This window comes from Cebidichthys violaceus, unplaced genomic scaffold (assembly GCF_023349555.1).
Source record: "Cebidichthys violaceus isolate CVI_PGR_0920_01 unplaced genomic scaffold, fCebVio1.0.p SCAF_552, whole genome shotgun sequence".
Taxonomy (NCBI): Eukaryota; Metazoa; Chordata; class Actinopteri; order Perciformes; family Stichaeidae; genus Cebidichthys; species Cebidichthys violaceus.
In genome coordinates, this window is record NW_027176764.1 from 1 (window position 1) to 24673 (window position 24673).

General features: G+C 44.9%; 1 protein-coding gene across 2 annotated transcripts; it reads left to right on the top strand.

Annotated features, from left to right (window-relative positions):
• Positions 1–85: 85 nt before the first annotated feature.
• LOC137888590 (kalirin-like) lies at positions 86–24098 on the top strand. 2 transcript variants are annotated; one of them, XM_068732001.1, is made up of 27 exons: positions 86–382; positions 1814–1960; positions 2289–2384; positions 2922–3040; positions 3855–3921; positions 4560–4663; positions 4756–4825; positions 4909–4995; positions 5228–5320; positions 5896–5946; positions 6089–6166; positions 6278–6463; positions 6711–6882; positions 7174–7391; positions 9396–9679; positions 13081–13243; positions 15670–15732; positions 15962–15989; positions 16542–16704; positions 16924–17045; positions 17228–17359; positions 17567–17728; positions 18784–18862; positions 18991–19042; positions 19448–19596; positions 19858–19996; positions 20155–24098. In XM_068732001.1, the coding sequence occupies exons 2-27, from the start codon at positions 1862–1864 to the stop codon at positions 20710–20712; spliced, it is 3534 nt and encodes a 1177-aa protein (XP_068588102.1). In that variant the 5' UTR covers positions 86–382; positions 1814–1861; the 3' UTR covers positions 20713–24098. The 2 variants fall into 2 exon arrangements, with proteins under 2 accessions (XP_068588102.1, XP_068588103.1); XM_068732002.1 differs by lacking the exons at positions 19448–19596; positions 19858–19996; positions 20155–24098 and having other exon boundaries at positions 90–382; positions 18991–19439.
• Positions 24099–24673: the final 575 nt, after the last annotated feature.

The following is a 24673-nucleotide window of genomic DNA, read 5'->3' on the forward strand; positions in this document are numbered from 1 at the left end:
AAAACGTAACGTACGAAAGTTTCCATATGCAAGATTCTGCTGCGTCGCCGTGTGATAATAACACACCTTTGACCTATATTGTGGTTAATGTGACAAAACTACCAGTGCGCTTCTTCTAATGCCATTCTAGCAATATCAGAAAAGAGACATACGTCTTGCCAAATTCAACCTCGCTTCAGGCTGTTCAAAGCTCCCTTGACTTCTTGAATCCTCAAATCCAATAATGCCAGAGTGCATCCTTGTTAAAATATATATATATTTTTCTTTTTTGATGTAATGAACTGCTTGATCGACAGGACCGGGAACAGGAAGAGAGGAAAGAAGGAAGAGCATCGACCTGGAACAGCCTGACCTTAACCAGCAGGACGACATCATCGATGAGGTGAGCAGTGAGATTCAAGCAGAGCCTGTTTCAACCACCGCTGTGGTTCAGGATTCTGCTAACTTGCATTTCTGAGTCAGACGCCTTTCAGGAGACACTTTCAGGCTTTTTGCTCAAATCCAGATGAGGTGAAGCTCTTCAATTCTAAAATGACAGCATTCCTTAAATTTGCTGATTGGTTGTAAATCCTATTTTTCCTTACTTTTAGTTTTCCTTTGATATGTCGACAGGTCTTTTGATAATAATAATAATAATAATAATAATATAAATAATACCAGACCGCAACTAAATCTAGGTCATTGCATTTCTGATCTGTCTGCATCGTTAGTGTTTGTAGGCAACGCAGGAAAACAGGCCTGTATGGTCAAATATTATCAGACATGAAACACCTAGCATGTCTCACTCAATAAATATGTTAAATATAGGATCAAGTGTGTGAATACACCAAATCTAAATGATCAAAACGGCGTTAATTGGGCCTGTTGCCATGCAGAGAGATATGCATTACCGTACGTGTTTTATGGTTGGTTATCTGTTCCTATATACAAAGCCTCTGTGGTTAAAAGGTAATATACACATCGGCTCCTCCTCACCAGGAGGTGTGTAGAGATTTATTACATTTACGTAACGGACTGTAAAGCTCTGAAGTTTGTCTCCCCTGTGTGTCGGAGCTTTCTCTCTCTCTGACGCGCGCGCACACACACACACACACACACACACACACACACACACACACACACACACACACACACACACACACACACACACCTATGATCAAACAAATTACTCGCTGATTACTGACAACTCAAAACTTCTGGACTTCTTTTTATGATTCATGTCGCTGTCGTCAAAGCCAAACCCCTCTGCAATATGCATTTTTATTCATGTTCCATGAAACCATTTTGAAACCCGTAAAAATACAAAATACAGAACTTGGCAGTTCATTGCAAGCTCTGCTGTTTTGTTTTTTTTTCTTAGTTCCTAAAAAAACACTCTTTGGCCGACAAAAGTGACGTAAACGCAGTTTAATCACCGTTAAAGACACGTGTCTAAGAAGACAGAAGAAGAAGGAAAGTGTTCAACAGATCGATTCACACTCGAAGCTGCTTTTCGTTTTGTGCGCTGCAGGGAAGGGAGACGACGTCACTTACTCATGAAAGAGCTCCTCTTCACACAATATCCCTTCGTGGTTCAGAATCAGCAGATGCAGCTTGAGGTTCTGCCTCTTAAAGGGACAGTAATGCACTGCTGTGGACGTATTGTAGACTCTGTTTATGTTAATGGTATATTCAGAATAGTTGCTAGCTTGTTCAAGTGTGTTGAATCAGGCGAGTTCGTCCAATAAGGTCTCTGTCGATCACTTATCCCGCTCGTGATGAACTGACTCTGGACTGTGTGTGTGTGTGTGTGTGTGTGTGTGTGACCCTCCAGAGAGTCCGCAGCAATGACGGGATCCTGCTCTCTAAGCCCCCCCCCGGGATGCAGAGCGGCGGGGAGGAGGAGCAGGACGAGGACGCCCACACCCCTCTGCCGCCCCCCATGGAGATCATCAAGGACCCCTCGGCTCAGGACGACAAGGTGAGGCGGGGCGGACGGGGGGGGAGGCTCATAATGACGGACCAATGACTTGATGACGTCTGCTTTAAACGTCTTCGTCAACCCGCTAACATCTGGCAAACCTCCTGCAGCTGTTGCTTTGATACGCTCACTGATTAACTTAAATTTTGTGTGATTTGGAGTTAATTTAGCTTCTCATCGGGTATAAATCCTGCAGTGTGTCCACCTGCTCTTCTCTCTTAACTCCTCTTTCTCTCTTCCACCTCCGGCCTTCTCTCCTTCAATCTTTCTAACACGCCGTTTGCTTTTGATCCTCCTCTTCCTCCTCCTCCTCTTCCTCCTCTCTCAGTCTTCGTCCTTGCTAACGTCTCTGCAGTCGTCCTCTGAGGTGCCCAGCGCTGCAGAGCTGGTTAGCGCCATAGAAAAACTGGTTAAAACCAAGATGGTGAGTGTGTGTGTGTGTGTGTGTGTGTGTGTGTGTGTGTGAGTGATTGTGTGCATGCGTTGGTCATACACACAATTTCTTTATAACGAGCGCCGGTTGTCGTCACAACCTGCCATCTCTATGAACCTGAAACATCACGTATGGACCTTTTTGTGTGTTTATTTTACCACATTAAACACAATAGTGAATGTGTGTAGTGCCAGCCCATGCATGTACAGTAGAGTGTGTCGATGTCAATGTGTTGTAATTAGGAAAAGCAGGAGTTGTAGTTTGTTTTTCTTAAATCAACACAGGTTGTTCCTTATAGCCGCTAGAGACCCGGCTCCTGCTGCCCTCTGCTGTCATGAAATGATCCCATAATTCTGATGTTGGTTTTTACCAGGAGTTATTGCTTACTGGGCGTCTTAAAGATTGAGTTGTGTTGAATGTTGTTCTTATTGTAGAGCCCTCTGAGTCTTGATAGAGGGTCGTTTCTGTGCTTTCGGGGAAAAAAAAGAAGATTGAATCCACCTCTAAACACTGACCTCCTCTCTTCAGACTCTGGAACCAGGAGCGTACCCCGGCTTCTCCCCTCTCTCTCCCCCAGAGCAGACCACTCCCGTCCAGCCGCGGAACCCTGAACTGGAGCAGCGAGCCAAAGCAATGAGAGGACGGATGTGAGTGCTGTAGAGCATCGTCACTACTGGCTGCCGCCGCCATTAGTTTCACTGCTGTTCTATTTCAAGAAGTACTTATTCTACAGAAGGGACTAGGTTCTACCCAGAACCATTTGCTTCTGAAGAACCCTTTTTGGAACGGAGGGTTTTTTTTTTTAAAGGGTTCTTTGTAAGACAAAGGGTTCCATGAAGAACCCTTTTTGAAAGGAGTTCCTCAAGGATTGTTGAAAGCATGATTATGCGGTTGTGAACCAAGATTGTTGTGTGTTACGCTGCACCACATCGGTCCAACCCTTTAGGATCATTATGAGGAAACCAGGTTGGCTTCTAGATGAAACCCTTGGAATATAAAAAGGGTTCTTGGTAGAACCACCCCGGGGTGGGTTTTAGATGAAACACTTGAATACAAAAAGGTTTCTCGGTAGATCTTGCAAGGTGGGTTCTAGATGAAACCCTTGGAATATAAAAGGGTAAGGTGGACATGTTCCTGATAGAACATCCAGAGAGGGTTTTGGGCAGAATAGCATTACATCAAAGAAGGGTTCTCTGTAGAACCTCTCATAGGGGGTTCTGGATCACAGATGGTCAATCCTTTACGCTGGATTCTAGGTAGAACTCTCTGAAAGGGTTGCAGATGAAACCTTTATAAATAGTTCTACCTATGGGGACAAGTCAAAGAACCCCATGTGGCTCTGGTTAGCATCCTCATTTCTAAGGGCGTACTATTTATTTTAATTCCACGACCTTCAGGGAACAAGTCCTTGTTGACCGTGATGACGTTTCCTCAGCTGATTTCACCGTTTGTTCTGCACAGGTTTGTCCTCAACGAGCTGATTCAGACCGAGAAGGACTACGTCAAAGACCTGGGCATCGTGGTGGAGGTGAGACACGCACCTGTGCCAGATCATCTTGCGGTTGTCTTTCTCACCGTTTATCTCAGCATCTCCTGTAATTGACTCTTCAAGTCCCCCGCCCTTCAAACGCAGTCTGGCCAATCGTAGCGTAGCGCCGTTCAGCTCCGACCTGAGTCCGACAGCTATCCAGCTCTGCTCCATAGATGCTCATGCAATCGTTTCAGATGTTCTCGTTTTTTCAGGCTGCTTTTGTGGATTTTGAGCTCGTCATGGTTGACCCTTTTGTAATGGTGATACTCAGAGAGGTTAGAAGGAGATGCACGTTTCTAAAATGTTACGTTTCTACGTAAAAAAACCCTGTGGAGCTAACATTAGCAGAGCATTGAGTAGCTAGACTAGATTTATGCAGTGAGCGTAGTTAGTGACAGTGTGGGCTCCATGGTTGCTCTGGCAGCTTGACAGTGTAGTAGCAGGGGGCGGGACTTATCAGCGGGTCATTTAAGGGTAAGTTAACGATTGGCACAGAACCTCTGAATGTCATTTTGATATGAAAAAGGCCAATAATAACACAATGTAACAGTCCCAGCTAGATGTGAAGTATGTCAAGTTGTCGTCACTAGCTGAGCAGAGCATCCTCAACATGCTGACCCTCTTTGACCCTGCAGTGCTTCATGAAAAAGATCAAGGAGAGGGGCGTCCCTGACGACATGGAGGGAAAGGACAAAATCGTCTTCGGGAACATCCACCAGATCTACGACTGGCACAAAGAGTGAGTTCAACGTCGGTGTCCAGAGAGACCCAAAGAGGGGGGGGGGGGTCGGTTTGTCCTGTTTGTAACGTCCCTCTTCTGTCCTCTGTCAGCTTCTTCGTCGGAGAGCTGGAGAAATGTCTGGAAGAACACGAACACCTCGCCGAGCTCTTCATCAAACATGTGAGTGGGAGCGCCGCGCGGTGATGAGGAATGACTTCGTGCCATTGCGATGTATTTGACCCGGGTGTCTGTTTGTGTTACAGGAGAGAAGACTCCACATGTATGTGGTTTATTGTCAGAATAAGCCGAAGTCAGAGTTCATTGTAGCAGAATATGACACCTATTTTGATGTAAGTGATATTTTGGCTCTTTATGTTCCTGTGATATCAGTTGTGTTCTGTTTTTGGCAAAACAACAAAAGTTCGAAATTGAAATGACTCCCAACTCATATTGTTCCTGTAGCTGTTTTATTGCATTAAAGTTGTTATTTTTAGCTGGTGAATTTGATATTTAACTGACCAAATATACGAAGAGAGACACAAATTAAACCGTATAAAAACTGTTGGTGTTTTTGTCTTCCAGGAGATCCAGCAGGACACCCAGTCCAGGTTGACCATCAGTGACTTCCTCATCAAACCAATCCAGAGAATCACCAAATACCAGCTGTTGCTGAAGGTATCATCAGCACAATAGTCTTTTTTTTTTATTTGTAATCATTTAATTTAAGGAGCAAAATAGTTCTTTAATAATCCCAGCAGTGAATTGTACCGTTTCAGCAGAAAAGACGGACAAAGATAATGTGCAAAAAAGTATACAATTCCTGTCAATATACAATACTTATCAATAAATGAGAAGATAGGATTATTCCTGTACATAAGTATATACTTGTGGGAGGTGGACAGGGTTCATATTGTAACTTCATAGTGCAGTTATGGCTCAGATAATTTAAAATAAAGATTTAGAGTCCACCTCTCCAAAATGAGGACGCTGATCATTGATTTGAGTGAATTTCAAGCTGATCTAACCGTGCTGGTTATTAGTAGGCTCCTCTAGAAGCTACTCTGTAAATATTATCTAGTGAAAGGCTATTGTGTGTTAGGTGTCCTCTCCCACAGAACCTGTTTTTAAATGAAAGAGGACCTCTCATCTGTCCCGTCCTGTGTGACGTTCAGGGCGTCAGTGATGTGTTGAAACTGTAGTGAGCTGAATTCACAGAGTGTTAAAGTAGCCGCCATGTTTCTCCTCCTCAGGACTTCCTGAAGTACAGCTCCAAGGCAGGCATCGACTGCGAACAAATAGAGGTAAAATGACATCTACAGCCCTGTTTGCATGTTGATGTTGGTGGTCTGTTAATGCTCCCAATTGTTGTCCAACCTCAGAGAGGGGACACACACTCCTGAAATGAGAACACATGACTTAAATCACTCTCTCTGGCTCCTACAGAAAGCCGTGGACTTGATGTCTCAGGTCCCTAAACTGTGCAACGACATGATGAACTTGGGTCGGCTGCAGGGATACGAGGTACGCTCGCTTCCTGTTCTGCCGATTTAATAGCAGGTTTGCACTCGGGCCTCGTCCACCCTCCACCTGTTCATTGGATTAACTGCGTTGAACGGTCCATTATCTCCGCAGGGTAAACTGACCTGTCAGGGCAAACTGCTGCAGCAGGAGACCTTCTTTGTGACGGAGCAGGACACCGGCGTCCTGTCGCGCTCCAAGGAACGACGGGTCTTCCTCTTTGAGCAGATCGTCATCTTCAGCGAGCTGCTGAGGAAAGGGTCGTCCACGCCCGGATACCAGTTCAAGAAGAGCATCAAGGTACGGCAGAGGATGGGCTTCTTATTCTGGGAGGGGGGGGGGGGGGGGGGGGGGGAACGTTAAGAATGCTCATTTTTAACGGGTCACATAACTGTGGTTATGAAGCCGTATATGAGCTGATGCTGAAAATAAATCTTTGAAGACTAATTAAACATCCGAACTGTTAAAAAAACAAAAGACATGAACTAGTTGAGTTTGATTTGTGTAAGCTGAGCTTTGAGCTCCCCCCCCCCCCCCCCCCCCACAGGTATCCTACCTGGGTCTGGAGGAGAGCGCGGACAGCGACCCCTGTAAGTTCGTCTTGTCGTGCCGCGGCTCGTCGGAGCGCTTCACCCTGCAGGCCGCCAACGTCGACATCAAGCAGGTCTGGGTCCGACACATCCAGGACGTCCTGGATGCTCAGAGCAGCTTCCTCTCTGGTGAGAAAACACACACACACACACACACACACACACACACACACACACACACACACACACACACACACATACACACATACATACAAAATTCTCCTCTGAAGCATCTTCTAAACACGTGTAAAAATTGGTGATGTTCCTCTCGGCTCACAATTAAGGAGTCCAGAGGAGGAAAAACAATGAAACATCTGGAGTCGGTAAACCTGAAATGAGAGGATTACAATTGTTCCATCTGTGTGTGTGTGTGTGTGTGTGTGTGTGTGTGTGTGTGTGTGTGTGTGTGTGTGATTGCAGCTCTCCAGTCTCCCATCGAGTACCAGAAGGAGAAGGGCGGCGCAGGCAGCAGCTCCTCGCTGACCAGAAACTCCTCGTCCCCGGGGAACCGGCCCTCCGTGACGTCTCACAGCCGCCCATCCTCGGCGGTCGGGCTCGGCGACAAGGAGGCGGAGCGAGGCAGGACCCAGATGAGGGTGTCTACCTCCAACGGCGGGTCGACGTGTTCCGAGTCCAGGGTGAGTTCCCGTGATCGGTGTGAGGACTTTTAAGTTTTAAAGCATTCCTAGTGCTGGATATTATGTGTCACAGTGTGGTTACTTGGGAAGTGTTAAACCAAGGAGTGTGGTCATTGAATGTATATTGAGTCTGTGTTGGGGGTTTGAGGAATGCCAGGAGGTGTCAATCTGCGGGGGAAGAGGGTAGTTCACAGAGGTGTCTGCCCAGGACAATGGGTCAGGATCCAAGGAGGAGCTCATTGGACTTCAGCCAATCGTGGAGCTGATCGATAGGTTGAGGAATGCAACTCTGGGGGGGCAAAGGAGCTGTTTGTCCCCTGAGAGAATCAGACTTCCTTCATACCACGGGGCAGATACATCTATCTGTCCTGTGGTATGAACGGGGTCTCATATTTCTTGAAATATTTTACTATCGGTAGTGTAATTTGGTTTGTGATTGTTTTGGCTTCTGTTAACAATATTAAATACTTTTGATTTTGACCTGGACCTGCTGACTCCTGCCCTGCTTGCTGATGAAACAAAGAGTGCGAAGGGGGGCTGCTGCTTCTTCTCCTCAGTGGCCTTCTTCTCCACTATGGCCTTTTTCCTCTCTGTTTGAGAAATTTCTGAACATTACATCGGCCTGGACCGACGCGTGTTGGATGGAGGGGGGGGGGAACTGGCTTCGTCGGCGTTGCATTTGATCTTAGTATATTTGTGATTTTCAGTCTGGATGATGTTTCATGATTATCAGGAGTTTCAGAAAAGGCTGAAATCCCAGGGTCTAGTTTTTGGCTCCTTTTCATTTTCCGCTTTTGTTGTTTTAGACCGAGCCGTTAACAACAGACTGCAGCAGACAGATGGTCAACTAGGGCATGAAGCACACATTCTGCCTTCATTCTCTCTGCTCAGCTACCTTGTTCCCTAAAAGACAAGGTTACAATCTGGGCTACTGCAGGTGTAGCAGCACACTGTGTGGGTTTATATATATACACACACACACACACACACACACACACACACACACACACACATACCAAGCTGTTCTCTTTCTGGCCTACTTTGAATGAAAACATGCTGTACAGCCTGCCGAGCTCGACATCCAAGCACCTTGACCCTCTTCAAGGGAGAAATGTTCCTGAGAACAAGACTTTTAATCATTTTAGTAGTTTAAAAACTAGAACAGACTACATTCTTTGAGGCTGTATAGTCTGACAACCTTTTACAGTGTCGACCTGTACTGCAGCCGGCCACCAGGGGGCGATCAAGATGTTTTGGGTTGTGACGTCACTCATCGGTTTGTGGACTGCCGTTTTTGAAGCCTCGAGTTTGGCGTTTTGGCCGTCGCCATCTTGGTTTACGGTCGTTGCCGTCTTGGCTTTTTGCAACCAATGAACGGACGTTACCATATTTTGGACTGAAGTGACGTAGAGACGCTGTATACGGCTCTGATAGCAACCTGTCAATCACCGTGTAGCCCCGCCCCTAAATCATCCCCTGCTTTATGGTCTGTTTGACTCTAAATGGAGCATAATGTACTAAATGAACATCATGCTGTATTGAAGAAGACTGTAAACTAGAGATTGAGACCATAAACTCATGTTTACAATGTTTACTGAGGGAATAAATCAAGAGAGAAGTAGAGTCATTTTAGACTAGACTTCTATACAAGCAGAGGAGTCGCCCCCTGGTGGACACTAGAGAGAAAAGAAAGTTTAAGACTACTTTTGCTGATAATCTTGTTTTTCCTCCTCCTCCTCCTCCTCGGCTCTGACCTCCCGCTGCTCCTCCTCAGGTTTGGGTCGGCTGTAATGGCGTCACAGCCAGCAGGACTGTCATCCAACCCACATAGACTCACCTTAACCTTGTCCTCAATTGTCCTCATCCTCTTTCCGTCCGTCATTTCTTTTATTCGGTCTCTTCCTGCTCTCTCCCTTTTTGTATGTTGTTTTTTTTTTTTCTTCCTCCTCTCGTCTTCTCCCCTCTGTCTCCTCTTTCTTCGCCATCCTTTCCTCTTCTCCTCAGGGCTTTGACGGCGGCTGCAACGGCGTCTCCTCCACCATGTTGGTCTCTCAGGACTACTCGGCGCTCAAAGAGAACGAGATCTGCGTCAGTCAGGGCGAGACGGTCCAAATCCTGGCCACCAATCAGCAGAACATGTACCTCGTTTACCGGCCGGCCAACAGCCAGTCGCCGGCCGCAGAGGGCTGGGTGCCGGGACACATCCTGGGCCCGCTCTCAAAGCCCATAAAAGACTCTTCTTCCACTTCCTCCTTCTCGGCGGCGGTGGCCGATGCCAACAACATCAAGTAAGTCCCCCCCCCCCACCCCACCCACCCAGCACTTCTTTACCTGCAGACAGACGCACTTCTGGTTGGGCTTCAAACCAAGCACTCGGATTGGAGGAGAGATTTGAAGTGACAAACACTTGTCTACTCATTTTTTTTTTTTATTTTTTTTTTAGAACCAGTTCCTAACTCCTCCCTCCCTCACATACTCCCCTCCTACCCCTCGCTTTAAAAAAACGAACTTTGGATCTCACAGGAGACTTTCTTTTTTTTCTTTTAACTCCTGACTTCGTCTTGTTGCTCCTCGGAGGTAAAATGTACAGAACTGGTCTCTTACGGTGCGTCGAGCTGTTTCATTTCTCAGCCATCGTCTCTTGACGGTTCTGTGGCAACTACGCGAAAAAAAAGGATTTCAGGTTTGCAACCGAACTTAAACACACACACACACACACACATATACACACACACACACACACACACACACACACACACACACACACACACACACACACACACACTGATACCTTTCCATGTAATCGAGTACTGAGGATTTATTCCACAGAAATAGACTGGATAGAAAATCTTGTAACTTGTAGCTGACTCTGGGTATCAGAGAAAACCATTGACACTCATGTGGAGCTAAAACCGGACTCTTATTTCAGTTCCTAACACTCTGCTTTTTCTTTCTTTTTTTTTTTTTTTGGTATATTTTTTTTCTTTTCTTTTTACTGTTTTTTTGAAAAAAAAACAACAAAAAAAAACTCACCTGGGGCATTCAGGTGGACTCCGCCCCGTTCTCCGCAGTGGAGAAGATTTATTTTGTTGTCTGTGGCAATTTATACACAAGTTTGTGTTTATTCCTCTTGTTGTTGTTATTGTTGTTTTTTCTGCCTTGTTAATTATTATTTTATTTTACACACAAAGTGGGATTTTGTTTCCTCCTCCATGTTGATTTTGTTTATTATGTCGGCAGTTCACTGTACAAAGTTAATTTTGGTTTTTCGACCGAGGCTCTAGAACATTCCTGTTTAAAAAAAAAAAAAAAGACAAAAAATCCCTTTTGCACTATTTAAGATGAGAAAAATATGAATGAAGTCAGGCTGTGCAATATGTTGCGTTTAATGGCAACGGTCAGCATTGTACTGTTGGTAGTCTAATACTAATGATTTTAAATGTATTTTAAATATGTAAAATAAACCTTTTGGACTTGAGCATGAGTTAGCAAAGCAACGTGAAGGTGAAGTTGTTTTGTTCTGCGGTAGGCTGAAGATGATTGTAGTTTTTAAAATTTGTAAATAAACTACAACAGCAAACGTTAAACTGAGCGGTCTGCCTGCTTCTGTGTGCACTGTCATACTATTAGATGGAGCTTCTCTATTTAAAGGGCCAGTGTGTAGCATTTTTGGGGGGACCTATTTGCAAAAAAAAACTGGAATATAATTTTTTCATTAGTGTGTAATCACTTCATATCTAAATAGGAAGTAGGGCCTCTTCACGTAGTCCACCATCTTGTGCCGCCATGTTGCTACGGTAGCCCAGAACGGACATACCAAACACTGGCTTTAGAGAGAGCCTTTTTGCACTTTTATGTTACCTGAGGGCCACCGTAGTTCTCTGACACGCTTGTGAATCTGCGGCAACGTGAGCCCCAGAGTGCGGAAACCGTGGCACCGCCAGAACCCTCGGAAAGGAAGGAGCTTTCAGTTGGTGGCAATTTGCAACCGCACCGCTAGACACGACCTATTCCTACACACTGGCCCTTTAAGACGAAAGAGAGAGCTTTAGGAGTGAGGGGACAAAAGGTGTTTGCTTTGAAGGAAGATGACGCAAACATAAAATCGTCTATTATATTTTATTCAAGGTTATGTTATCTCTATCGAGGATCCTCTTCAGGAACTTAGACTGAGAGTGAATAGATGAATTATTATTTAAGAAATTATTTATTGAGACTTTATGACCATTTTAAGTGTAACAGCACTGAAGCACTAGAGCAACAATTACTGTCTGCACCTTTTCCCTGTATGTTTAATTTCAGCTTTTTGTATTCGTTGTTATTGTAGTGACATTTCTTTTAACCTTGTTTGTTTCAGTTTTTACTAACAACGGTTTGACACTCCACAGAAGGTACGAACTTGAAATATAAATTCAAAAGGTTTTGAGAAGGTGAGAAATTAAAGGAAAATGTCAGTTTTTCAAAACAAAGGAACATTTATTTACATTTTTTTTTTTAACATTGAATTATCATAAGTGAGACACAAGTGTGTTGAACTGCAGGTGTGATTCTTGAAGAACACGTGTTGTCTCTGTTTTGTGTGTTGGATGAAGGTACATTACGTTACCGTCTCTCTCTCTCTCTCTCTCTCTCTCTCTCTCTCTCTCGTCTCACTGTTGCTCTCTCCTCCAATCTAACTTTATTTCCGTCTCAATAAAGACTGACCAGTGTCCTTCTGTCCCTCTGTCCTTCCTCTCCTGTATCTTAATGGACCAGAAGAGTCTGGCTGCAGCTTCGGGCTACAGCAACCCCGTCAGGACCCTCTGCTACAACACACACACACACACACACACACACACACACACACACACACACACACACACACACACACACACACACACACACACACACACACACACACACACATTTAGACTGTACAGACACACTGACAAACATGACAATAGCAACAGAGGGATCTATGGAGGCCAGAGGGTGCCGGAAATATTATACAATGAACCATTAATTCAAAAAACTCTAGCAGCAAGTTATTTTTTAATTAAGTAGTATCTCTTTATTAAAAAGCTGTCTCAAGCTTTTTGATTACAATCAGCGGTTTCCACTGTAATTATAAAAACGTTTAACGTTTAGGTGGCAGAAAGGCTAGCTAGTTAGTAGAGCTTGGTTGTATTTATTGTGATGTAGCCTTTAACAAAGAACGTTGAATTGAGCAGCCTATTAAAGTTATGTTTGCTAGCATGCTAGGCTACCATCTTGGTGAGATAATACCTGTAGGGCTGCTTAAATAGCAGCATGCCAACGTTTTTTTCCCCCCATGCTTTCCATGCAAATGTTAGCATGCTAATGCTAATAAAAAATAGATAGAAACGTAATATAAAAAACTGAAGTAATGGGTGTTACTGTGCACCCAGACTGACCTGTTAAGATTAGAGATAGTAGCTGAAAATGACTTTGTGTGTATAAATACAATGAAAATACGAAGTAGGGCAGAATAGAAATGAATGCCTAAGAGGTATTAAACTCACAAAACATGACATAACACCATGTAGCATTCCTCTCAGCCACGTGATAGCTACAGAGGGTCCTGAGGAAGCCCGGGCGGCCATGTTGCCTCTGCAGCCAGACTTAACTGGACACCGCTGAGCTTCTCTCTGATTGGCTGGTTGATGTTTCTCGTTCCTGTACCGAACAGGAAGTCTCTGTCATGGAACACACTGCGTGCCCGGAAGCGCGCCGAAGCCAAGGACGTCTCCTCGTTGGGGGTCAGGGGTCCGGAGAACGGCCTCCTCCGTAAGCCCAAAGAAAGCACGCCCCCTCCCCCCCTCGCCTCCCCAGCCACCAGGCCGAAGGGCAAAGTGAGTAAAGCAGGCCGACGGCGCACGCTGGTGATGTCATATGTGTGTGCCGAAACCCCCCTCACCTGCCCCTACTTGGTTTTTAATTTTTCTTCTTAACCCATGTGTGTGTGTGTGTGTGTGTGTGTGTGTGTGTGTGTGTGTGTGTGTGTGTGTGTGTGTGTGTGTGTGTGTGTGTGTGTGCGTGCGTGTGCGCGCAAACACAGTAGTTCCTGTGTCTTTATTTGAATCCGGCGGTGGTTCTCAACCTGCAGCTGACATGAATTCAAACTGTTGTGTACTGCGCTGCTGGGTTCAGTACATTTTGTATGTATGGATCAGGTAATGGGCAAAAGCACAAATTAAGGTTTAGGTGCAACTTTTAAATCAATTAGCCACGTTTGTATCCAATATATCTATTTATTTATATTTATCTATTTCTTTTGTTTTGTGTACTATGGCTTAATTTCCTGGTGAGACCAAAAAAATGGCACAACAAAATACGTTTGGTCCTAGAAGTTTGGTGACTTGGTGACAATTTTTAGGGCTAGTTAGCAAGCTAACTGGTAACACGCTACCTCACGGTTAACGTACACAGTAGCCTGCCAAGCTAGTCCGCTTGCTAACTGGCGAGAACTATCAAGCTTGCCAGTACAACCTTGACGATCGGCACAATCGAGATGGGTGCAGTAGCAATTGGCCCTTCTCTAAGCCCCGCCCCCCCAGTGCTTCTCCATCAAGCTGTCGGTGTTACCGTGGAGCCCACACTGTCACTAACTGCGCTGTGATTGCCCAGTCTGCATTAGTTGGGCGGGACTTGGCGGAGCAAAGTTTTGCTTTAATGTTCTCAAAACAATGAGGCTATACGAAACTCAACAAAGCCACTGCAGTGAGTTGATTCCAGTGCAGAAGTTATAAATACTGGTGTGAACAAACCCTATAAGCTCAAAGATTAGTGGGGACAGTTTTAAACACGGTAAAAGCAAAAACTGAAACATGGAAATGAAAGTGACATTTGAAAAGATTAGACGGTTGAGAACCATTAAACAAGAACACTGCAAGTTTTATTTTAATCATTTTGTTTTACCCAAAAACCCTCAAATGCACTGATTTGGAAAATAAAGTGATTTCTTTTTGTGTTTTTGAGTTGTGATTTATTTATCCCTCCTTGTGCATGGATAGAATCCACTGAATTGTTAACTCACATTTGATTAGTTAATTGTTTGCTGTGCTAACCAGTGTTTTCTGTATAGTGGACTAACATGGTGGAGCTCTGGAGTGTTGTGTGTGTTTATGACAGTGACAGGTCTCATGATGTAAGCTTATATGATAGTTGCTGTTTCAAAGTTAAAACGGTTAAGACGCTAAATGCACAACCATTTCCTGTATGCGTTTCCTTTCTACATCCCCTGTTTTGAATATATAACAAACATTTCAATAACTGTGAATGTCAATGAGACGAGCTCAGATAATGGCGACCGGTCAGATTTACATATGCAGCTTGCAGACATCTCTGGTTTTAGCATCTGCAAAATAAATGCAATGAATGAGACAATGGATCCTGCTGAGTGCAATACAGACATTTAGATCCTAGACTGTATGTTATATTGTAGATAGAATCTGGTGCAACAATAGATTTTTTTTTTAAGGCTTCTTGCTGCCATTTTTGTAATTTATTGAATCCAAAAAAATATAATTTTGGTGGAGGGTTAGATGAGCAAGCAAGCAAGCATAGCTGAGACGCCTGTCGGCCAATCAAACGCCCAGAAACCACCATCCAACTAATTTAGGAAAAGCTTCAATGACTTTGTTTTCCTCTTTAGTTGTCTTGGAGCGAGCGTCTAGTGGCCATTAGTGCGTTGCAGTTTAAAGCGCTTCAACACAAAGCAGCAGCAGCAGCAGTGGTTGGTTGCTCTTCAGTAAAGTGTGGCCTGTATGTCGATCTTCCTCAGAAGGAAATGAAAACAAAGAGGAAGAGTAAGTGGTGATGAAAGGCTATAAGAACAAAAAAAACAAAGAGTCTCTCAGGTGAGTATCAGCCAAACGAACCGGGTTCTGTGCAGAACAGAGACGTTCTTTCGGATCTAGGGGTTACCTTCCAGGATATTTAAACCAAATTTAAAATAGATTTCCTCTCTTAAGCCACAGAGTGACACGCATACATACTCCTAACATTCTCTTCATCCTCCTCACTTCCCTTTTCTCCAATTTCTCTCCCTCTATTCCTTTGGCATTTTCTCCAATCTCAATTCACCCCATTTTCCCTCATTATTTCCTCTCCGATTATCCCCTTTGTTCTTCTCTTCCTTTTACACCATTTCTTCTCTCTTCCTTGCTTCCTTTTACTCGTCCCTTATTCCCTACCCCCTTTAAATTCCACATCTTTCCCATTTTTTTTTTTTCTACTTTCCTCTCGACCTCCTCCTTCCTCCTTCGTTCTCCACCAGGACGTTCACACTTCAGATGAGTCGGACTGTGACGATGACCTCGACCCAAAAACAGGCATGGAGGTACGCACACACTGTTATTTATCTAAAGGACTTGCATGGAGTTAGAGATTATTTTTCCTTGGAAAACATCTAAAACAAGTGGACAGATTTAAAATCTTGGTGTCGACAGAAAAGACACGACTACAGTATTATGTTTCAAACATAAATAATGCAGTTACAGATTTTATAGGTATTATGTTAAACGAAACCTCAGCTAAACATTTAAACTTTGACCTCATCTGTTTTCCAGCTTCTCAACCCAAATTTCATCCAGGAAGGTAAGAGACACATGAGGTCATCAGACTATCATCAAATACACAAGGGTTAGATTCAGACAATGCCGTTTTTGTTAGTTTCTTTGTGATAGATGAAAGATTTCTTTGATCTTGTAATACTTTCTTTGTCCACAAGAGGCTGAAGTGAACCATTACCCCTAAATGTGCTAAAACACAATATATGTACCTTGTGTTTAAACCCACCTGGAAGAAAACATGAATGATTTGAGTCCTGTTTAGAATATAAGGTACTCTTGCACCTCACTCTCTTGTGGATGATATGAGTATTACAACAACAAACTAATTGTCCTGACCTCTCAAGGCTCCTGCACACGCCTCACCAGCTGCAGAGCGTACTTGCGATATCAATTTTCAGGAATTACAGCATGCCACGAAACTTAAAAACGGGTCGGCTGCATGCCGGCTTGAGATGTTGTTCTGAACATGAATGAAGCCAGAGAGATATATACAGTATATTCCATGATTTATGCGTAAAGTACATTTCTTTAAAACTATAAATTGGGAGTATTTAGTGGCGTGTTTCCCTGCGTGCAGTGGCTCCAGAGTTCCTCGTCGCTCTGTCAGACGTGGTGTGTGCCTTCGGGGAGACCGTGGTCCTCTGCTGTAAAGTCTGTGGACGACCCAAACCCTCCGTCACCCTGAAGGGCCCCGACCAGAACCCAGTGACCAGCAACAACCGCTTCACCATCGACATCAGGTAACGGCAAGCGCATGTGTGTGAAGTCTCCTTCGTTCTGTAGTCGCTCTAATTCCTACACTTAACTTTTCTGTCCGTCCCGCTTCCCCGATTTCATCCCATCATCTTCTTCTACTATTCCATCTACTATTTGTCGTTTTCTCCCATTTCTCCTTCAAATTCCTACTCCTCCCTCTTCTTCAACCCCTTCTTCTTCCTCCTCCTCCTCCTCCTCTCCAGGGATACAGGCGACATCTTGTTGAAGATCTGTAACCTGATGCCTCAGGACACCGGCATCTACACCTGCGTGGCCGTTAACGACCACGGCTCCGCCTCCTCATCCGCCTCCATTAAAGTGCAAGGTAACGGTCATGATTTAAAAGGAGCATTTCACCTTTATCAAACGGTAACTTTAGTCAGCACGAGAGAAGATTTTAGTTTTCTGGAATAGTTTAAAAAAAACTTTAATTTCAGAAAGAGTTTCAGTCAAAACCAGTGGTTTGCTGATTATTGTGTGTGTGTTTTTTTTCCTCATCTCCTGCAGGTATCCCAGCAGCCCCTGGGAGGCCGGTGGCCCAGGAGGCCAGCAGCACGGCGGTGATGATTCACTGGCCGCCCCCGGCTTCATCCGCTCACTGTGCCGTCAGCAGCTACACTGTGGAGTACAGGCAGGAAGGTGTGTGTGTGTGTGTGGGACCAGGTGGAATTTATTTTTTTATATGCAAAGAGATTAAAGGTATAATATGTACATTTAATTTGAATCAAGGTAACATGTCGGATCCCCTTACTGCACGCATCGGCGTCATTGATGCCTGTCTTGAACTCTTGGCTGCAGAAAATTACAGATTACGCGTTTAAACCGTGTCTCCTCTCTCGCCCTCAGACTCGTTGCTATGGCAGCAGGTGGCCAGCAGCAGAGAGGAGTGTGTTCAGATCGACGCTCTGATCCCCGGAGGTCACTATCAGTTCAGAGTGCGAGCCTCCAACCGCTGGGGGGTCGGCCCGCCGACCGAGCCCTCAAACATGATCACGCTGCCCAGCAGCAGTAAGTCTACACACACACACACACACACACACACACACACACACACACACACACACACACACACACACACACACACACACACACACAGTCGTGTTTTCATGGCTTATGGGATCATTACATTGACTAACATTCATTTCCTGGAGACTCACCCTAACCATAACTTCTACCAGCCTAATCATAACTTTAAACCAAGTCTTGACCCTAAAATGTAATGATGTGCAATATGTCCCCTTAAGGAAGGAGAGTCCCCACAATGTGACTGTGTAAAATGATTTATGTCCCCACAAGCCATGAAAACAAACGCACACAATTCCATAAAGTGAGTAAAAAAGCTGATTTCCCCTCAGAGAACATCTTCAAATGAATAGCTCAAAATTGTTTTATTCTTTAGTTGCCTTTTTTTTTACAAGAGTGAATGATGGATATTAACCTGATGTCTGTGTATTAAGGACATGGTTAGCTTAGCTTAGCTTAGCATAAAGGCTGGAAAAAGGCCGTCTTGCCCTCTCCAAAGTGAAAATAATCAACCAACACATCTAATGTTTATTTATAAGAGGTATTTTCTTTGAACAGAAATATAAAAACTAAATGTTTGACTTCAGGGAGGATTACGTTTTTAGTTTAGCAGAGCCAGGCTAGCCATTTCCCTGTGGTTTTGTAGTCTTTGTGCTAAGCTAGGCTAACGGTTTCCTGATTCCAGCTCTGTACTTAATGCAAAGAGATTGATCTTCTCATGTCACTCAAAATGTCAAACTATTTCTATTTATACAGCCAATGTTTATTTTGAATGTATTGCCACACTACACTGTCTAAACGGTCTTGATAATACACACTATTTATAGATCAAAGCAGCTTACAGTAAAGCCATATCCACAGTTTATCAAACCAATAGTCAAAATCCCCGCTAACCCCTAGAAATGTTTATTACAACATACAGGAAAGTGTGGGACAGAAGAAATGACATGGTGATGTTGTAGAGAGGGCGGCACAAGAGGAAAGCTCATGTAGTGTTGATGATTGACAGCGTTCATCATCGGGTCTTTCTCTGTCTCCAGACTCTGGGTACGATGGAACCGGGATCCAGTGGAAAGACAACTTTGAGTCGACCTTCTCTGAGATCTGTGAGATTGGAAGGTACCCAGTGGCCAACTGCTGAGTTTCAGAATGTTTTTGTTTACAACCCAAACTTGACTTTCAGCTCAGGTGTTGATTGGTTTTTATGCGTGTATTTATGTCTCTCTTGTCTTTGTTTGTGTCACCAGGGGACGATTTTCGGTGGTGAGAAAATGTCTCAACAAGTCTACAAAGAAAGAGGTAGGGCACCCCTGACAGAATGACTTAGTCGTGTGTATCGCTTGTCCCTGTTCAGGTACGTGTTTAGGTGTTTTGAGTTACGGCAAGTCAATTTCTGTGTTCTTCTTTTCAGCGACGTTTTTGTTTTTCAGTTTAAATAAAGTTATAGTAATTCTATTTCTTTTAGACTACAATTAAATATGATTTTGATATATCATAGGTGGGAATTTAGACTGGTTTGGTCTATTTTGGGGTTTTCCAGACGCACATAGAATTTAGTTTTATAAATTGCAGTAAAGTATATTTTATTACCAGAATATCAGTGTTCATTTCCAGATGCTTTGAGATAATGTAAAGGTACGGTGTGTAGTGACATCTAGCAGTGAGGTTTCACATGGCAACCAACTGAATACGTATTGTGTTCAGGTTGCCGTTAAGTTTGTGAGTAAGAAGATGCAGAAGAAGGAGCAGGTGGCTCACGAGGCGGACGTCCTCCAACACGTACAGCACCACCAGCTGGTGGCGCTGTTGGACACGTACGAGTCTCCCACCTCCCTGATGCTGATCCTGGAGCAGTAAGTCTGACTGGATTACAGGAACTCTTTTGTAGCTTTTGTACCGCTTACATTATGGCCGCCACTATGATAGACAGATATTTTAATAAAGATGGCTGGCTGAGAAGATGACAATATCTATGATGTATCTAAATGTTACGTGATGTGTGTGTGTGTGTGTGTGTGTGCGCGTGTGCGCGCGCGTGTGTGTGTGTGTGTGTGTGTGTGTGTGTGTGTGTGTGTGTGTGTGTGTGTGTGTGTGTGTGTGTGTGTGTGTGTCAGGCTGGAGGACGGTCGTTTGCTCGATTACCTCGTCGCCCACGATGAGCTGATGGAGGAGAAGGTGGCCTTCTTCATCAGAGAGACACTAGAGGCCCTGCAGCACCTTCATACCTGCAGAGTGGCACACCTGGATCTGAAGGTGAGAACCGCGTGTGTGTGTGTGTGTGTGTGTGTGTGTGTGTGTGTGTGTGTGTGTGTGTGTGTGTGTGTGTGAGAAATTTCGGGAATGCAATTTGTAACTTTTTTGTCATTTTTTAATGAATCATCTGATTGTGAACCTGTTTCTCTCTCCTGCAGCCTGAGAACATCATGGTGGACCTCCACTCTCCCACCCCGGGCATCAAGCTCATCGACCTCGGCGACGCCGTCCAGCTGTCTGCCCAGCGCCGGTACGTCCACCTCCTCCTCGGGAACCCGGAGTTCGCTGCACCCGAGCTCATCCGCGGCACGCCGGTCTCCGTCGCGACGGACGTGTGGAGCGTCGGCGTGCTGACCTACGTGACGCTCAGCGGCGTGTCCCCGTTCCTGGACGAGTCGCCGGAGGAAACCTGCGTCAACATCTGCCGCCTGGACTTCTGCTTCCCGGACGAATACTTCCACGACGTGAGCCAGGCGGCGAGGGATTTCGTGTCCTCGGTGCTGCAGCAGGATCCCAGGAAGAGGCCGAGCGCCACGTCCTGTCTGCAGCACCCGTGGGTGGGCCGCGGGGGTGCGCACGGCGGGGAGTACTCCAAGACGCCCCTGGACACGACGCGACTCGCCACATTTATTGACCGGAGGAGACAGCTGCACGACGTTCGGCCCGTCACTAACATCAAAGGGCTGGTGAGCAGCAGCTTGGGCAACACGCTGTGACGGAGAGGAGCTCTGAGCGTCAATAACAATCCATCTGTGACCACCAGGGCACCCACAGCGACACGACCATATATGTGAAGCATTTAACGACCTTTAGTATTTATTAATGTGTGAGTGGGGGGGGGGGGAGATGCGTTGCCTGAATCCTTCCTGTGAGAGATTTCCTTCTTGATAAAGGACCACTTAGAGACTTAAAAGCAGAAGTAATTGTTGAAATTGATTGGTTGTACGATATTTAATTGCTGACTAACGCATTCGTTTGATCTCTGTTCACCCGGTAACAACCATTACATTGTGAAGCGGGTTCCGTAAACAGCCCTAGAACGCCCCAACAGAACCCAAAGAAATGACCTCAAAGTTGAGGAAATGAGCATTTAGAAAACACACTGTGAGCAGGCTTAACGTCAGACATGTTAGTTTATATTTGTAATGTTTATTTTTCCAGGGGACAGATGATATATTGGAGGCAAGAGACCGTTGTGTTGAGGAGGTCATTTTAGTAGGCCTGTTGCTCAGGGGCACTGGGGCAGCACCGAGTCCGGCGGAGAAGTAATTTTACGACCCATGCTCTGCTAACGCGCTTCAGCACAACATATGTGAACATGTTAAAAAAAAGCTTCTGAGAGATTTTGACGGTGATAATTTGACCTGTGACCCCCATAGGGTCGGTCAGAAGCAAACATGGTAACCGCTAACGACGTCTTTTGATCTGATTCGGGGTCACGAGAAGCTCTCTCTCGCGGAGGATTGAAGCTGCAGTGTGTAGGATGCGGAGGCGTCTAGAGGTGAGGTCGCAGATTGCATTCAACTGAAACCAGGAGAACTGCTGTGGCCGCCGCCGAAGTTTAGTTTTGTCCGTTCTGGGCTACCGTAGAAAGATGGCGGACTCAGTGAAGAGGAGCCGCTCCTTTTAATGCGGATATGAAAGGTTCATTCTAAGGTAACAAACGCATTCGTAGTTCCTTTTAAAGAGTCCTAACTAACATCAGAGGAGTTGGTAAATGTCGGCTTAGTTGCTGTTCTTCTCCTGGGTCAATGTCTTGCTGAAGAAGGCTTTGACTCGGACTGTCGCTGAGTATTATTACTACTTTTCAGCAAAGCCGTCAGAAATCTTGTAGAAAACGTCATGAATGAAATGTAGGTGAAACAAGCAGGTTTGTTCACTCTTATTCTGGATGTTTCTAGTCATACTGGTGTTGAATGTGTGGTGGTTTCCTGAGGAGGGAAATCTTCTACATTCTTCTTGCTTGTCGAAATCCTCTCTACAAAAAAAACGAACAAAAAAAACTGGATTCAAAAAGGATATTTGACTCTTCCTGCAACTGCGGCTGCGATTTAAAACCACCGACATTGGGAAGCTTCTCCGAAAGACTGGATGCAACGGCGTTGAGCATTGCTACGATGTACCTTTTTTTTTTAATTTATTACATGTTTATTTATTGCAGGACTGATGTTGGGAGTGAAAATTTTTGCAGCGTTGCCCCGGAGCAGCCGGGCCTTCGCTCAAGTAGAGTCGATGAGTGAAGTGAAGTGAAGCCACGTGAACAGCTGCTGGACCGTGAGGCGGCGGCCGAGTTTACGTTGTGAACAGTGTCGCGAAAACCGACCGATTTTAAACGGAAGCGTGCCGCCGTGAACCGCAGTGAAGTGGGTTAATATGGCCGGTTGTAGCTGGAAGCATCGCTACATATGGAAGGTGGGGGAAAAAAATAACCGCGTAGAGCAAACAAAGGACTAGGAACACAGAGAAGACATGGAGACTGGAACCCTACAATTTGTTCGTTTCACTGTTTACAACAAAAAAAAAAACCAAGAGGCTTAGGTAGTTTACAAAAAAAGTAGAATAATCAGGGAAAACCTGCATGTAAATTCACCAGGGACGGGTCAGAAATCTGTCTCTTGATTAAAAACAAACCTGTGACGTTTGGGGTCACATTTGGAGTCCCTGATACTTTGTTTTCCGTTTGTACATTTGTCTACCAGCCACTGTGTCAAGTAACCAACCATAGTGTTTGGGTTCATTTATCTTGTAAAAAAAAAAGAAAGAAAAAGAAGAAGTCCATGTGGCTGCTGAGTCGGTCTTGGGTTTAGACAGAAGAGTCTGTTTACTGTCTTGTTTCTACTGATGAATGTACAAAAAAAACCAACATGTAGAATGTGTTCTGCCATCACAAGTGCTGTCCTCTGCTTTCACCAAATGCTTTCGCTTTCACAATGCCCCCCTTTCTGACCATTTTGCATCCCCCACCTCCCCCCCTCCCCCCGCGAGCATTTAGTGTACTGCGATAGTAAGCCTTTATTTTCATGCAGAATGGTGCAAATGTAGGCAAGCCACAGTTCTGTAGAAGCGACTTTTGTCTTTGATCGTCTCCGTTTCATCGTCTCAGCGGGGACTTTTGGTTCCGGACGTTGGAAATTTCCGCTTCTCAAAGGGAGCGATGCAACGGAGCAAATCTTACCTCTGTGTTCATCGCCCCGTTTTATAACAATTGAAGGTGATTCTGACTTCCTGAAGCGAGCAGATGTACGTCAATGAGGCCCAAAAAGGCAAAACATTCAGTTTCAGTTGTAGGGTCTCTAAACGGGCGACGGGGTCCGTCCTCTGCTGGTTTCTCCTGGAGTCCTTCAGGCACTCTTTTCATTTACATTTCAACTGAAGGGAAATCTGTTCTCTGCATTCTAGTATTTCAGCCTAGCACTCAGGGTATTAATGAGGTACTAAATACTTCATATTTCAACAAAACACCGGAGTGTTTCAGCTTGACTGAGGTCTGTATTTCTGTCTCATTTAAATGAATCGTTTCCCGTAAAGACGACCGTTTTCATCCCGCGACTTCTGAAAAATTCCACTCTGCCCAATCTGGATTAAGACTGTATGCAGTAGAAGTGTACAGTATGTAAAGAAGCCAGTACAGCTTCACCCTCCAGTTGGCTTCAGTTCTCTAAACCCGGGTTTGAGCCTGAACAGCAGCAGAGGTTTAACTCTCTGAAGAGCAGAGCTGATCTGTTGCCGGTCTGACATGAACTCTCCCGTCAACAAGTCAGCTTGGCTCTTTAACGCAACAAAGTGACGTGGAGAGCCGTCCCTGCTGTCACTAAACCCTCTAATCACACGCTTTCCCACAATGCATCTGCCATGGCTTGGTGAGCCGCGTTGCACCGTGGCGGCTCCCCCCCCCCCCCCCCCCCCCCCCCCCCCCCCCCCCCCCCCACCACCCTGTTGAATGCTAATCCTTGTGCTGTGTCCCGATGCGTGTTCATGCTGAGCTTCGTCCACAGAGAGACGTTATGCTGATGGCTTCCTGTTGCTGTGTGACAGCAGCACACGTCTGTATAGGCTGCCTGTTCTTACTCCATACAACCTGCTGGTTTGTTACTCTTTGCTAATAAAGAACCTGCTTGTTTGTAGCTTGTCTCTCTCTCTCTCTCTGTGTGTGTGTGTGTGTGTGTCTCTCCACTGGGTGGTGCCGTAACGTTGTAGAAATGTCAACGCTACACGTGGGCGGAAGCACCGGCATCATAATTCTTCACTGGTTGAAGTTATGACTTATTTATTGATTCAGCGTCTTCAAACTACCATGTGAGTCACACCACGGACCAGCTGAATACTGTCACCTCTGGTTTAAAGAGGTGTGAAGAGAAACGGTGTAGTAGATTATAATAAACCTTGAATATATAAAAATGATTTCTAGTGCCCGCCAAGATAAAGCTGGTGAGACATGAGGCAGAGCTTATGTGGAGAGAACCTTTGAATTATGATATTTAATACCATACAGAACTCTAAAACTTCAGGACATTTATATGAAATCAAAATACAGATTTAAAATACAGATTTGCAAGATAGACGTAATTGTTTGTCAATACATTTGACCTCGTAGCCTAAAATATAGAAATAGTGTTTTACATTTTAATTTTATATTGAACCTTTAGTTTTTCAGTTTTCTCACCACCTTGTGTTCAT